The sequence below is a fragment of the Carcharodon carcharias genome, chromosome 34 (genome assembly GCF_017639515.1).
Source record: "Carcharodon carcharias isolate sCarCar2 chromosome 34, sCarCar2.pri, whole genome shotgun sequence".
NCBI lineage: Eukaryota > Metazoa > Chordata > Chondrichthyes > Lamniformes > Lamnidae > Carcharodon > Carcharodon carcharias.
Window position 1 is genome coordinate 15,086,153 of NC_054500.1, and position 12,788 is coordinate 15,098,940.

Genomic DNA, 12,788 nt, shown 5'->3' on the forward strand with positions numbered 1-12,788 from the left:
AATTTCAACACGGATCAATGTGAGGTATCACATTTTGCCAAGTAAAATAAGGAAGTTGCACATTACTTGGGAAATGAGAGTTAATTCGGGTGCAGGAGCGAAGGGACCTGGGAGTACAAATACACAGATTGCTAAAAGTAGCTACAAAGGTCAATAAGACCATAACAAATGGTCCGGAGGGATAGAATTGACAAGTAAAGAAGAAAATTAGAGTACTGTGTATAATTCTGGTCATTACATTATTAAAAAAGAGAGACAGGCACAGGAGTGGGTGAAAAAACGATTTACAAGGATGGTACCAGATGTGTGGGGGGTACACCTATCAGGGGAGGATGAACAGGCTGGGTCTGAAGGAAGACGGAGGCGGCCTGATAAGGTGTTTTGGATAGAGTGAGTACAGAGAAAATGTTTCCTGTTGTGGGCAGGAGCAGGGAAGAGCATAACTAGAGGCGGTCAATATAAGATAGTCATCATGAAATCCAATAGGGAATTCAGAAGAAACTACTTCAACCAGAGAGCGGTGAGAATGTGGAACTCGCTACCACAGGGAGTGGTTGAAGCGAATAGTATAGATACATTTAAGGGAAGGCTTGGTAAGCATTGTGGGTGCAGGAATTTGAGAGCTATGCTGATAGAATTAGATGAGGAACAGAAAAGTGGATCGTAAATGCCAGCATGAATTGGTTGGGCAGAATGGCCTGTTTCTGAGCAATTCCGCCAGCTGCTAAGGCAGTGTGTTCTAAATCCAAACCACTCACTGCATAAACAATTTTTTCCCCATGTTGCCTCTGGTTCTTTATATTTGTGCCGTCTGGTTATTAACCCTTACATTAGAAACAGTTTCTCTTTATTTGCTCCATTTAAATCAATGGTGTTCACTAGAAAAATACTTGAGGGCCAATTGGGATATTGAAAAATTTTGATTGGGCTGAATGGCCTCCTTCTGTGCTGTAAATGTCTGAGTCTATGAGAGCGGGGAGGGGGAGGCTGAGAGACTGGGCTTGGCGGGGTGGGGAAGAGTTGTTGGAGCAGGAATGGCGGGGGAAGTTGAGAGCGGGGAGTGATTTTTTTTATGTCTCGCAAGCTCTGATGCACGCAGTGATGGGAAATCGGAGTGCATTTCACAGCAAAGACAAAGAATTTGCACACAGGCCCTAGGAGGAGATGGACCATGTAGCAAATACCCCATAAATCCTTCAGGATTTGAAGCACCTCTATCAGATCTCCTCTTGCTTGGCCTTCTCTGTTCTATGGAGAACAGCCCCAGCTTCTGCAGCTAATCCATGTAACTAATCTGGAGTCACTACTAAATCTCTTCGGTACCCTCTCCAAGCCCTTCATGTTCTTCCTAAAGTATCCCAGAACTGGGCGCAGTACTCCAGCTGAAGCTGAACTATTGTTCTATATCGGTTTAGCATGACCTCTTTTCTTTTTCTCTCTATTTAATAAAGTGCAGGACTCAGTGTGCCTTAACCGTTCTGTTAACCTGACCTGTCTCCTTTAAAGATTTGTGTGCACACACCCTCGAGGTGGGGGGGCGGGAGGGGTGGAGTTCTCTCTGTTAACGCACCCCCTTTAATGTTGTATTTTTAAATTTATATTGTCTCTCCTCATTCTGCCTACCAAAATGCATCGCCTCACACCAGCCTGCCTGTGTCCTCTTGAAGTCTTACCATTTTCTTCACTTTCCTGTACTTTGAAGCTTTGTGTCATCTACAAGTTGCTCCCTGTATCCTGTCCGATTCATTAATGTATATCAAAAAAACAGCAGTGGTCCCAGTACTGAACCCTGGGGGAACATCACTGAATCCCTGCCTCCAGTCAGAACAAAGAGCCATTCACCATCTGACATTGCGTATTGGTCACGTGTTGCTCAGCTGTTGTATGTTTTGATTAGTTAGTGAATCTCTCATCTGATTTTGGCCTAGATTCATTTCCTACTGATCTGACCATTGCTGCAGTTGAGGGTTTGTTAGCTCGAGAAGTGGAGGCTGAATATTGCTCCTGTTACTTACAGGGTAGTTGCCCGTTGCATCCTAATTCAGTGGGCTGAAGGGGATATGGATTTTTACAGCAGGCCTGGAGACCGGTTAATGGTCTACGTGGCTCATGATCGCAAAGAGGTTGCCTCCAAGAAGTAAGTTGCTTCTTTTGTGCCAAACATGTTCTTTCTGTCTCAGTGGCTCCTACCACCAAGATGTCTCCAAGCTTTGGAATCCAGCCTATTCCCTTTCAGAAACCTCTGGGCTTTTGAAGTTCAAACTTGACATCGCCTAATTACTTTCTGATTTGCCCTGCTTTCTCTTTCTCTCTCCAAACCTGATTGATTGAATGCGGCATGAGCCCCAACCCTTCATCTTAAACTGAACCCCATGATAAACTTGCGTTTTACTCACAATTGGATTGCTCTAGAGAGAGCTTGCATGGACTTGATGGGCTGAATAACTGCCTTCAATACCATAATGACTCTAACTCTAGTAAGGGGAGAGAAACTTTCTAACTTATCTTGTGCTCCTGGACAGAATACTGTTACAATAGACAATCATGTCTAGCCTCCAACCTTTCTCTATTGTGTTCTCATCTCTCAGCTGAGGTTTTCTCTCTCGATTTCCCCTAAGCTGCAATCACTGTGTCTTGAACGCCCTCCCTTCTCCCTGCATCCTCATTGTGTTGAAATTAAGATGTGTGACCGTTTCTTGCAACCTAACTCATCCTTTCCTAAGGTCCCAGCAACTTATCTCAGGCTTTTGCTGCTCCAGTTGGCACCGCGCCCCCCTCCCCACCACAATCACAAAGTTAGTTTTCTTCTTACCATTTGCGAGCTTAGTGGTTTCTACAAGATCATTTCTCATCAAAAAGTAAAGCAGCTTGGTCGGTTCACCCTCATTTTTTTAGCTTTGAAATTTATTTGGCGGCAACGCCAAGTTGGTTTCCCACACTCGTACCTGGGAGTTATGACATTGAAAGCAGAGCTGGAACAATAGGGTAGTAACTCTTGAACCTTTTTGGTTGAAGGCCCCCTTTCCAATGGGTTAGTAATCATAGAACCTCATCTAAATTATGATGCTGTATAATACTCAGTACCTGGGTGAACTTTTTTTTTGAGTTCAAGAACATGGATATTTAAAATTTTCCTCTTCAAGGCTGAGAGCACCTGGCACCCATCACCAGCCTTGTTAACTATGAATCTACCTGCCGAACCTCCACGCATGCTCTGCTCCGAGGGTGAGACAGCCAGCCTACTGTGCTGCACATGCGGTGACCTACCCCACTCCTGTCCCCAGGATTACACCAAGCCTGCCTTTGGACCTTCACTATTCACGCTCAGCTATTTCCTGGAAAGGCAGTGCAGACCACCCAGAGCTCTGCGGACCCCAGTTTGAGAAACACTGTTTTAGGGGACCCCTCCCCCATTTTACATTTATTGCCAAGATGGTTGCCTTCCATCTGGACAGTGTTCTGCATCTTCACCCCTACCTCTGCCCTTCTAGAAGCATTGTCCATGCTTTCACCACCCGATGATTGATTTCTTGAACTCGCTCCTCATTTTCCTCATTTACTGAACTCAACTAATCTGGAGCTGTGACATTTAAATCAACCTTCTTCTTAACCTGAGTCATGAGCCACACCTTCCTACATTACAACTGTGATTATATTTTAAAAGTGCTTCATTGGCTGTAAAGAAATTTGAGATATCCTGAGGCTGTGAAATGTGCTATATAAATGCATATTTTTATGACCCTGGTTTGTGTCTAGTCCTCTAGTAGGCTTCATCTCAGAACAGTGTTGCTTTGGGGACATTTCTTCTAGATACAATACTTTTTCTATCATTCACCCTCCCTTCTGAAAGACTTCTTTCTCAAGTTGTGTCTTTGGTCCATCTTTCCTGTTTCTCTTCAACGGCTTTACTTTCTGCTCTCACCTGACGTTGAGATGTGAGAAGGACATTAGGACAGGCGGGTTAAAGCTAGTCAAAAAGAGCTATGTTTTGAGGAGTGCCTTAAAGGCGGAGAGCAAGAGGGCAGAGAGATTTAGGGAGGGAATTCCAGAGCTTGGGGCCTGGACAGCCAGCAGTGGCAGGGGTGGTGGAAGCAGGGGATGTACAAGAGGCCAGTCTGGAGGAATGCAGAGTCCTTGGAGGGGTGTAGGGCTGGTAGAGATTACAGAAATAGGGAAGGGGAAGGCCACTTACACCAAGGTGGGAATTTTAATACTGAGCTGTTGATGGACCGGGAGCCTGTGTGGATCAAAATCCTGGAGCTCCCTCCCTAACAGCACTGTGGGTGTACCTACACCACACGGACTGCAGCGGTTCAAGAAGGCAGCTCACCACCACCTTCTGAAGGACAACAAGGAATGGGCAGTAAATGCTGGCCCAGCCAGCGAAGCCCACTTCCCGTGAATGAATTAAGCAAAAAACAAGCGCAGGGCTGCTGGGTGAATGGGACCTGGTGCAAGTTAGGGAATGGGCAACAAAGCTTTGGATGTGCTTGACTTAACGGAGGAAGAGAGATGGGAGGCTGGCCGGGAGCCCATTAGCATACCAAATGTAAAGGTGACAAAAGCATGGATGAGGGCATCAGCACCAGATGGGATGAGGAATCCAAAAATCAGTGTTATTCTGAGTGTTACAGCAAATGACATAGAATTTACAGCACAGGAAGAGGCTGTTCTGCCCAGCTGGTCAATGCCACACAAACCTCCCCACCCTTCATCTAGCCCTATAAGTTAAGCTGCTATTCTGTTCCCCATAATGTGCTCATCCAACTTCCCCTTAAATGCACCCATACGGCTCGCCTCAACCGCTTTCTGTGAAGAGACGTCCCACAATCTCACCACTCTCTGGATAAAGAGGTTTCTCCTGAATTCCCTATGGGATTTATTAGTGGCTATCGAAGATTAATGTCCCCTTAGTTTTGGCCTCTCCTGCAAGCGGGAACACCTTTTCTACATCGACCCGATCAAATCCTTTTGTAACCTTGAAGAGCTCTATCAGGTCAACCCTCAGTCTCCCCCTTTCTATTTTCTATTCATAAAATATAACTTTAGTGGTTGACTTTTTTTTAAACATACCCTGTGACTTGAGAGCACTGCCACAATTGCAGGAATTTGCATTGATTTATTTAAAAATCCACCCAGCAGGATTCTGAAATCTCATGTTGATGCCTTCAATTCATAAATTAGTCACATGTCGTTTCACCAGAACCATACTGGAGTTTGGAGTTTTGAAGTAACTCTTTCCAGTACAAACACGTTTCCATCTGTTCCTATTCAGATGAAGTTACATTGTTTCATAGTTTGCCATTGTGAGATATGAACTCTTGATTTTGGGGTTACAAGCCCAGTACCATAACCACTTGGCTATTTAGGAGGACACAGATGGATGTAACTTGTATTCTGACTTATAATAGCGATCTGATCACTGCATTTAGTGTTAAAAAAGATTTGATGGGGACAGATATGGAGAAACTTTCTCTGCTGGGAGAAATGAGCATATAATGTAACTAGAGCTAGGCCCAGAAGGTGGTTTCCTTTGATAGCTGACAGGGTTATTCTGAATGAGGTGTTGCAGACTTGTGCCCTGTGTTGTATACGTCATCTTATCTTGTGGTATTATTCTGATTGAGGAAGTTGTGTTTTCCAAAGCTGATTATTGCTAAGCAGAACACATCTAGATGTGACGGCGGGAGAGCTCATGCAGTGGAGCAAGGGGCTGGAAAAATCTTTCCACATCCCTGCCTTTTCTTGGGTTAAGATGGGAAAAATTACCTCCCGGTGTAACTGATTTTACAAATATTCAGACAGAAACCGGTCATTTTCATAATACATCCATGCTGGTGCTGGTTTCATACGAGTATCCTCCCACTCTGCCAGTGCACCCTGTTCTTTTCTCTCCCATGCTGACCAAGCTTCCCCTTTAATGCAACAATGCTATTTGCCTCATCAACCCCTTGTGGTCACGAGTTCCACATTCTAACCACTCATTGGGTAAAGAAGTTTCTCCTGAATTCACTGTTGAATGTGTTAATAGCTATCATTCATGACCCTTATTCTGGTCTTGCCTGCAAGGGGAAACATCATCTCTGTGGTCTGCCCTATCAAACCCTCCCATAATCTTAACGGCCTCTGTTAAGTCATCTCTCAGTCCTAGTTGGTTCAATCTTCCCTGATGGGTATAATCGCTCAGTTCTGTTTGATTTTATTTGAAAATGTACAGAGAGCTTCTGCCAATGGTTTTAATTCCTCTTTTGGTCTTTATTTCCTGCTGATTGGTATTGTGGCATATCCTGGCCAGTGCCCTGTGCTGTTAATTTGTAAAGACTAGTGAAATGATGTGGCAGGAGCTTTATACACAGACGCATAGAGTGTAAGAGCAAGAGAACTATGCTTATTCTTTAAAAAAATCACTGGTTTCACCCCACTAGAATATTGTGTTCAATTTTGGGCACCGCACTTTAAGAAGGATGCCAAGATCTTGGAGAGAGTGAGAAAGTGCTTTAGTATTGCTGAAAAAAGAGGCATGCTATTGAAGCTTTTCATCTTGCAATCATCAGGACAGCTACACAAGATAAACCAGCAGTAAAGGAAACAACAGTTTATACTGCATGAGAAGAGAGTGCTGATTGGTTGCCAAATGGACTCTGATTGGTAGAGGCCAATGAGGAGAATGCAACAGAAGGAGCATGTCCACACATTACAGCTTTTCCAACTAAACAAAAGCTTGGGCGTCCGCCATTCCCCTGGCAATGGCTTGACCAATCAGAGTTGACGTGCCTCGTTGAATTTGAAACAAAACCTTGGCAGTTAAACGTCCTCTGCATTTTCCATGGCAATACCTCTACCATGGCAACACTTCTACCAATAAGTCCACTTGCCAACCAATCACTCTCTTCTCATGCAGTATAAATTGTTGTTCCCTTTACTGTCGATATATCTTGCATAGCTGTCCTGATGAGTGCAAGACTAAAAGCTTTGATAGCATGCCTCTTTCAGCAATACTCAAGTTCGGTGCTAACAAAACACTGTTAAAAGTGCTTTACTGGAATGGTACCCACAAATGGGATTTCAGTTACATGGAGAGACTAATGTAGTTAGGGTTGTTCTCCTTGGACCATAGACTGTTGAAATATTTATTAGAGGTAGTCACTGAAGGATCTTGATACAGTAAATAAGGAGAAACTTTGCCACTGGCAGGAGGGTCGGTAACCAGGAGGACACAGATTTAAAGTAATTGGCAAAAGAGACATTTTTACACAATGTTGTGACCTGGAATGCAGTGCCTGAAAGGTTAATGGAAACAGATTCAATAACTTTGAAAAGGGAATTGAATAAACACTTGGAAGTAAAGGTTTCAGGGCTGTGTTGGAAAGGGCAGGGGAATGGGACTAATTGGATAGCTCCTTCAAAGAACTGATATCAGCACAATGGGCTGAATGGCCGCCTCCTGTGAAGTATTGCTCTGAGTCTATGACTCCCATGGTGGAGTATAAATTTTGACATTTCTAAATTTAATTATGTTTGTTGCATATTATAAACAGGTGATGTCACTCTAGCTTGAATTTTCATTTTTAGTAACTTTTCATGTTGCTCAATCTTTTTAATTTCAATGTTTATGTAAAAATGAATTTTATTTACAAATGCATTTGGCTAATTACTACACTGCTGCAGTTGAATTTTAAGGCTGTTCTGAGAATGTACTTGTTGATAAAGCAGCCAGTAAATAAATGAAAAGAAATGGCTTTTTTTTTTAAAAAAAAGGTGTATTTATATAGGAATTTTCACAATTTCAGGAGGTCCCCCAAAGCCTTTTACATTTGAAGTATAATCACCTGTTATTTAGGAAATGAGGCAGCTCCCGCAAGCAGCAGTGAAATAGATGAGTTAAATATCTGTTCTAAGTGTTGGTTGAAGGATAAGTGCTGGCCAGGTCTTCAGGGAGGACTCCCCTGCTCGTCTTTTACACCTGTCTGAGGGGATAGTTGGGACCTCGGTTTAACGTTTCCAGCGCGGTAGAGCTCCCGCCCGCTGGACTATGAGCCTCCGGAGTGTGACTTGGACCCGCAATTTTTCCGACTTGCACAAGTAGCAGCGGAGCCACAGCTGAAAATGTGGCACTGTTTATGTGAAATGTTTCCACTTTTGCTCCGTTATTTCTGTCCATCCTTCCTTTTGGGTTGAAGCCTGATTCTATAACCTGTTTGTATTTGCATTCTGCAGGTCAGCAGTGAGGTGGTTGCTGATGGGCAGGTCCAAGTATTGGAAGGTAATGGGGTCGATACGCAACCACCACAGCAGCAGCAGCAGCAACCCCCCAATGCTTGGCAAGTGATAAAAGGTGTTTTATTCAGGTGAGGGCTACATCAGTAGAACTAGCAGGGCCGAGGGAGTTATAGTTATGAAGATGAACTTGTAAAACGGAAAGTTGATGGGTAGAAACCATTTCCCTTGGTGGGAGAGCTCACAACTAAAGGGCATGATCTTGAAATTAAAGCTAAGTTTTTCAGGGATGATTTCAGGAAGCACTTCTTCACACACACACACACACACACTCTAATAGGAATTAGGACCTCTCTTCCTCCAAAAGGCTGTTGGAGGCCAACTGAACATTTTGAAACTGCGATTGTTAGGGCTTTTGTTTGGGTATGAGCATTAAGGGTCATGGAACCAACGCAGGGAGGCGGAGTTCAAATGCAGCTCAGTCTCAATCTAATCGAATGGCAGAACAGGCTTGAGGGGCTGAATGGCCTATTTCTGTTCCTATGTTATGAAAAATTTTTGCGAGGCTGAGTATCGAGATAAGGTTTCTACTGTCTGGCCAATTAGTGGTGAGGGAGCACAGACTCGAGTAGAAGGATGAAGCAGGAAGCAGAAGTCTTCCACAGAGGTCATTGTGACATGGGATGTCTTATTGCTAGTGGCTATGTAATTTGAAAAGGAATAGGATAGCATTTGAAAAAGATGAACAGAAGAGTACATGAAAAGATTATGAATCCGTACCTAAAACAGCGGTGGAAGCAGAATCCCTAATAGCTTTGAAAAGGGAAGTAAATGTTTTCTTCAAGTATTTAACAGACTACCAGGAAAGGGCAGGACAATGGGCCCGATTGGATAGCTGCCTTTAAGAGTTAATTCTGGCAAGATTGTGCTGTAAATTTCTACAATTCTAAGACTTTCCCCTTGACCCAGCCTGTTTTTGGATAATTAAAATTCCCTTCAGCTATCACTTTTTAATATACCATTCTCCACAAATTGAATTCCCAATTTCCTTTCCAGTGTTTAGCGGTTCATAATATACTCTTCACTAATGCGCCTGATCCCTCGATATCCCTGGCCTCACTCTGAAGGGATTTTGCTGTAGTTGTATGACTAATGGGAAACAAAGCAGCAGGTTTGGGGGGGGGGGGGGGGGGGTGGGGGGGGGTGTGGATTCAATTTCATGGAAAATTATGAAAAAACTGAAAAGAAAGGAGAGCCCAGGAGAGGCTATTAAAGTCCCCAGAACACAAAATAGGACAGAGTGTTTGGAAAGGGCTAGGAATCTAACTTCAAGCACATCAGATAAAGGGACGACAATGAGAAATACAGGACTGAAGGTGTTGTATCTGAATGCACGCAGTATACGAAATAAGGTAAATGAGCTTGTGGTGCAGATTGAAATTGGCAGGTATGATGTGGTGGGCATCATGGAGACACGGCTGCAAGGGGATCAGGACTGGGAGCTAAATATCCAAGGATGTACATCCTATTGAAAAGATAGGCAGGTTGGCAGAGGGGGTGGGGTTGCTTTGTTAGTAAGAAATTAAATTAAATCGATAGCAAGAAATGACATAGGGTCAGATGATGTAGAATCTGTATGGGTAGAGTTGAGGAACCGCAAAAGTAAAAAAACCATAATGGGAGTTATGTACAGGCCTCCGAACAGTAGTCAGGATGTGGGGCACAAGATAAACCAGGAGATAGAAAAGGCGTGTAAGAAAGGCAAGGTTACAGTGATCCTGGGGGATTTTAATATGCAGGTAAACTGGGAAAATCAGGTTGGTAGTGGAATTTGTGGGATGTCTACGAGATGGCTTTTTGGAGCAGCTTGTGGTGGAGCCACTAGGGAACAGGCAATTCTAGATTTAGTGATGTGTAATGAGGCAGATTGGATAAGGGAGCTTAAGGTGAAGGAACCCTTAGGAGGAAGTGACCGTAATATGATAGAATTTACCCTGCAATATGAGAGGAAAAAGCTGGAATCAGATGTAACGGTATTACAGTTGAATAAAGGCAACTACAGAGGCATGAGGGAGGAGCTGGCCAGAATTGACTGGGAGATGAGCTTAGCAGGAAAGACAGTGGAACAGTAATGGCAGGAGTTTCTGGGAGTAATTTGGGAGACACAGCAAAAATTCATCCCTAGGAAGAAGAAGCATACTAAAGGGAGGACCAGGCAACCATGGCTGACAAGGGAAGTCAGGGACAGCATAAAAGCTAAAGAGAAAGCATACAATGCGGCGAAGAGCAGTGGGAAACCAGGGGATTGGGAAGCCTACAAAGACCAACAGAGGACAACTAAAAAAGAAATAAGGAGGGAGAAGATTAAATATGAAGGTAAACTAACCAGTAATATAAAAGAAGATTGCAAGAGTTTTTTAGTTATATAAAGGGTAAGAGAGAGGCAAAAGTGGACATTGGGCTGCTGGAAAATGATGCTGGAGAAGTAGTAATGTGGAACAAAGAAATGGCAGAGGAACTGAATAGGTACTTTGCGTCAGTCTTCACAGTGGAAGACACAAGTAACGTCCCCAAAGTTCAAGAGAGTCGGGGGGTAGAGGTGAGTATGGTGGCCATTACCAAGGAGAAGGTGCTAGGAAAACTGAAAGGTCTGAAGGTGGATAAATCACCTGGACCAGATGGATTACACCCCAGAGTTCTGAAGGAGATAGCTGAAGAGATAGTGGAGGCGTTGGTGGTGATCTTTCAAGAATCACTGGAGTCAAGGTGGGTCCCAGAGGAAAATCGCTGATGTAACCCCCCTGTTTAAGAAGGGAGTGAGGAAAAGATAGGAAATTACAGACCGATTAGCCTGACCTCGGTCGTTGGTAAGATTTTAGAGTCCATTATTAAGGATGAGATTTCAGAATACTTGGAAGTGCATGGTAAAATAGGGCAAAGTCAGCATGGTTTCATCAAGGGGGAGGTCATGCCTGACAAATGTGTTAGAATTCTTTGAGGAGGTAATGAGTAGGTTAGACAAAGGAGAGCCAATGGATGTTATCTACTTGGACTTCCAGAAGGCCTTTGACAAGGTGCCGCCCAGGAGGCTCAGTAAGCTAAGAGCCCATGGTGTTAGAGGCAAGGTACTAGCATGGATAGAAGATTGGCTGTCTGGCAGGAGGCAGAGAGTGGGGATAAGGGGGTCCTTCTCAGGATGGCGGCTGGTGACTAGTGGAGTTCCACAAGGGTCAGTGTTGGGACCACAACTTTTCACTTTATACATTAATGATCTAGACGAAGGAACTAAGGGCATCCTGGCTAAGTTTGCAGATGATACAAAGATAGGTGGAGGGACAGGTCGTATTGAGGAGGTGGGGAGGCTACAGAAGGATTTGGACAGGTTAGGAGAACGGGCAAAGAAGTGGCAGATGGAATACAATGTGGGGAAGTGTGAGGTCATGCACTTTGGTAGGAAGAATAGAGGCATAGACTATTTTCTAAATGGGGAGAGAATTCAGAAATCTGAAGTGCAAAGGGACTTGAGATTCCTCGGCCAGGATTCTCTTACGGTTAACTTGCAGGTTGAGTCGGTAGTTAGGAAGGCAAATGCAATGTTGGCATTTATTTCGAGAGGACTAGAATATCAAAGCAGGGACGTGCTGCTGAGGCTTTATAAGCCTCTGGTCAGACCACATTTAGAATATTGTGAGCAATTTTGGGCCCTGTATCTCAGGAAGGATGTTCTGGCCCTGGAGAGGGTCCAGAGGAGGTTCACGAGAACGATCCCAGGAATGAAAACGTTTGAGGACTCTGGGTCTATACTCGATGGAGTTTAGAAGGATGAGGGGGGATCTGATTGAAACTTACAGAATACTGAAAGGCCTGGATAGAGTGGACGTGGGGAAGATGTTTCCATTAGTAGGAGAGACTAGGACCCGAGGACACAGCCTCAGAGTAAAGGGAAGACCTTTTAGAATAGAGATGAGGTGAAACTTCTTTGGCCAGAGAGTGGTGAATCTATGGAATTCATTGCCACAGAAGGCTGTGGATGCCAGGTCATTGAGCGTATTTAAGACCAAGATAGATAGGTTTTTTATTGGTAAAGGAATCAAAGGTTACGGGAAGAAGGCGGGAGAGTGGGGTTGAGAAACTTATCAGCCATGATTGAATGGCAGAGCAGACTCGATGGGCCGAATGGCCTAATTTCTGCTCCTATGTCTTATGGTCTTATGAAATGCAAGCCTTTGCAGGTGTGTTGTGTTAGAATTCTGTTTTTGATCTCTTATTCTTCTGAGCAGTAATTTTATTTTTTAAAATTGTATTTCAGAATTTTTATCATCTGGCTGATCAGCAGTTGGTTCCGTCGTGGAAGTGCACCTCCGGAGCAGAGTGATCCAACCGGAACAGTGCGACATCCCAGCCGCAATCTTTTCCCCAAAGACACACTTATGGTAAACTAAACTGCTTTCTGAATCATTCCCCCACATCCCCCCACCACCTCAAAAAAATACATAGCCTTACTTAGAAAACATGAGTGTCTGCACCTGAAAGAGAGGCAAATTGCTTCTGCTGAAGCAATCAACTTGAAA

General features: G+C 44.0%; 1 protein-coding gene across 2 annotated transcripts in view; it reads left to right on the forward strand.

Moving 5' to 3' along the window:
* clptm1 (CLPTM1 regulator of GABA type A receptor forward trafficking) overlaps positions 1 to 12,788 on the forward strand; it is a 50,501-nt gene that overhangs the window by 3,478 nt on the left and 34,235 nt on the right. Inside the window, exons 2-4 of one of the 2 annotated variants that reach the window (XM_041179281.1) lie at positions 2,018 to 2,137; positions 8,218 to 8,348; positions 12,527 to 12,650. In XM_041179281.1, coding sequence (XP_041035215.1) covers positions 12,648 to 12,650 — 3 coding nt within the window. In that variant the 5' untranslated portion in view covers positions 2,018 to 2,137; positions 8,218 to 8,348; positions 12,527 to 12,647. The remainder of the gene's footprint in view (positions 1 to 2,017; positions 2,138 to 8,217; positions 8,349 to 12,526; positions 12,651 to 12,788) is intronic. The other variant, XM_041179279.1, reaches the window with a different exon arrangement.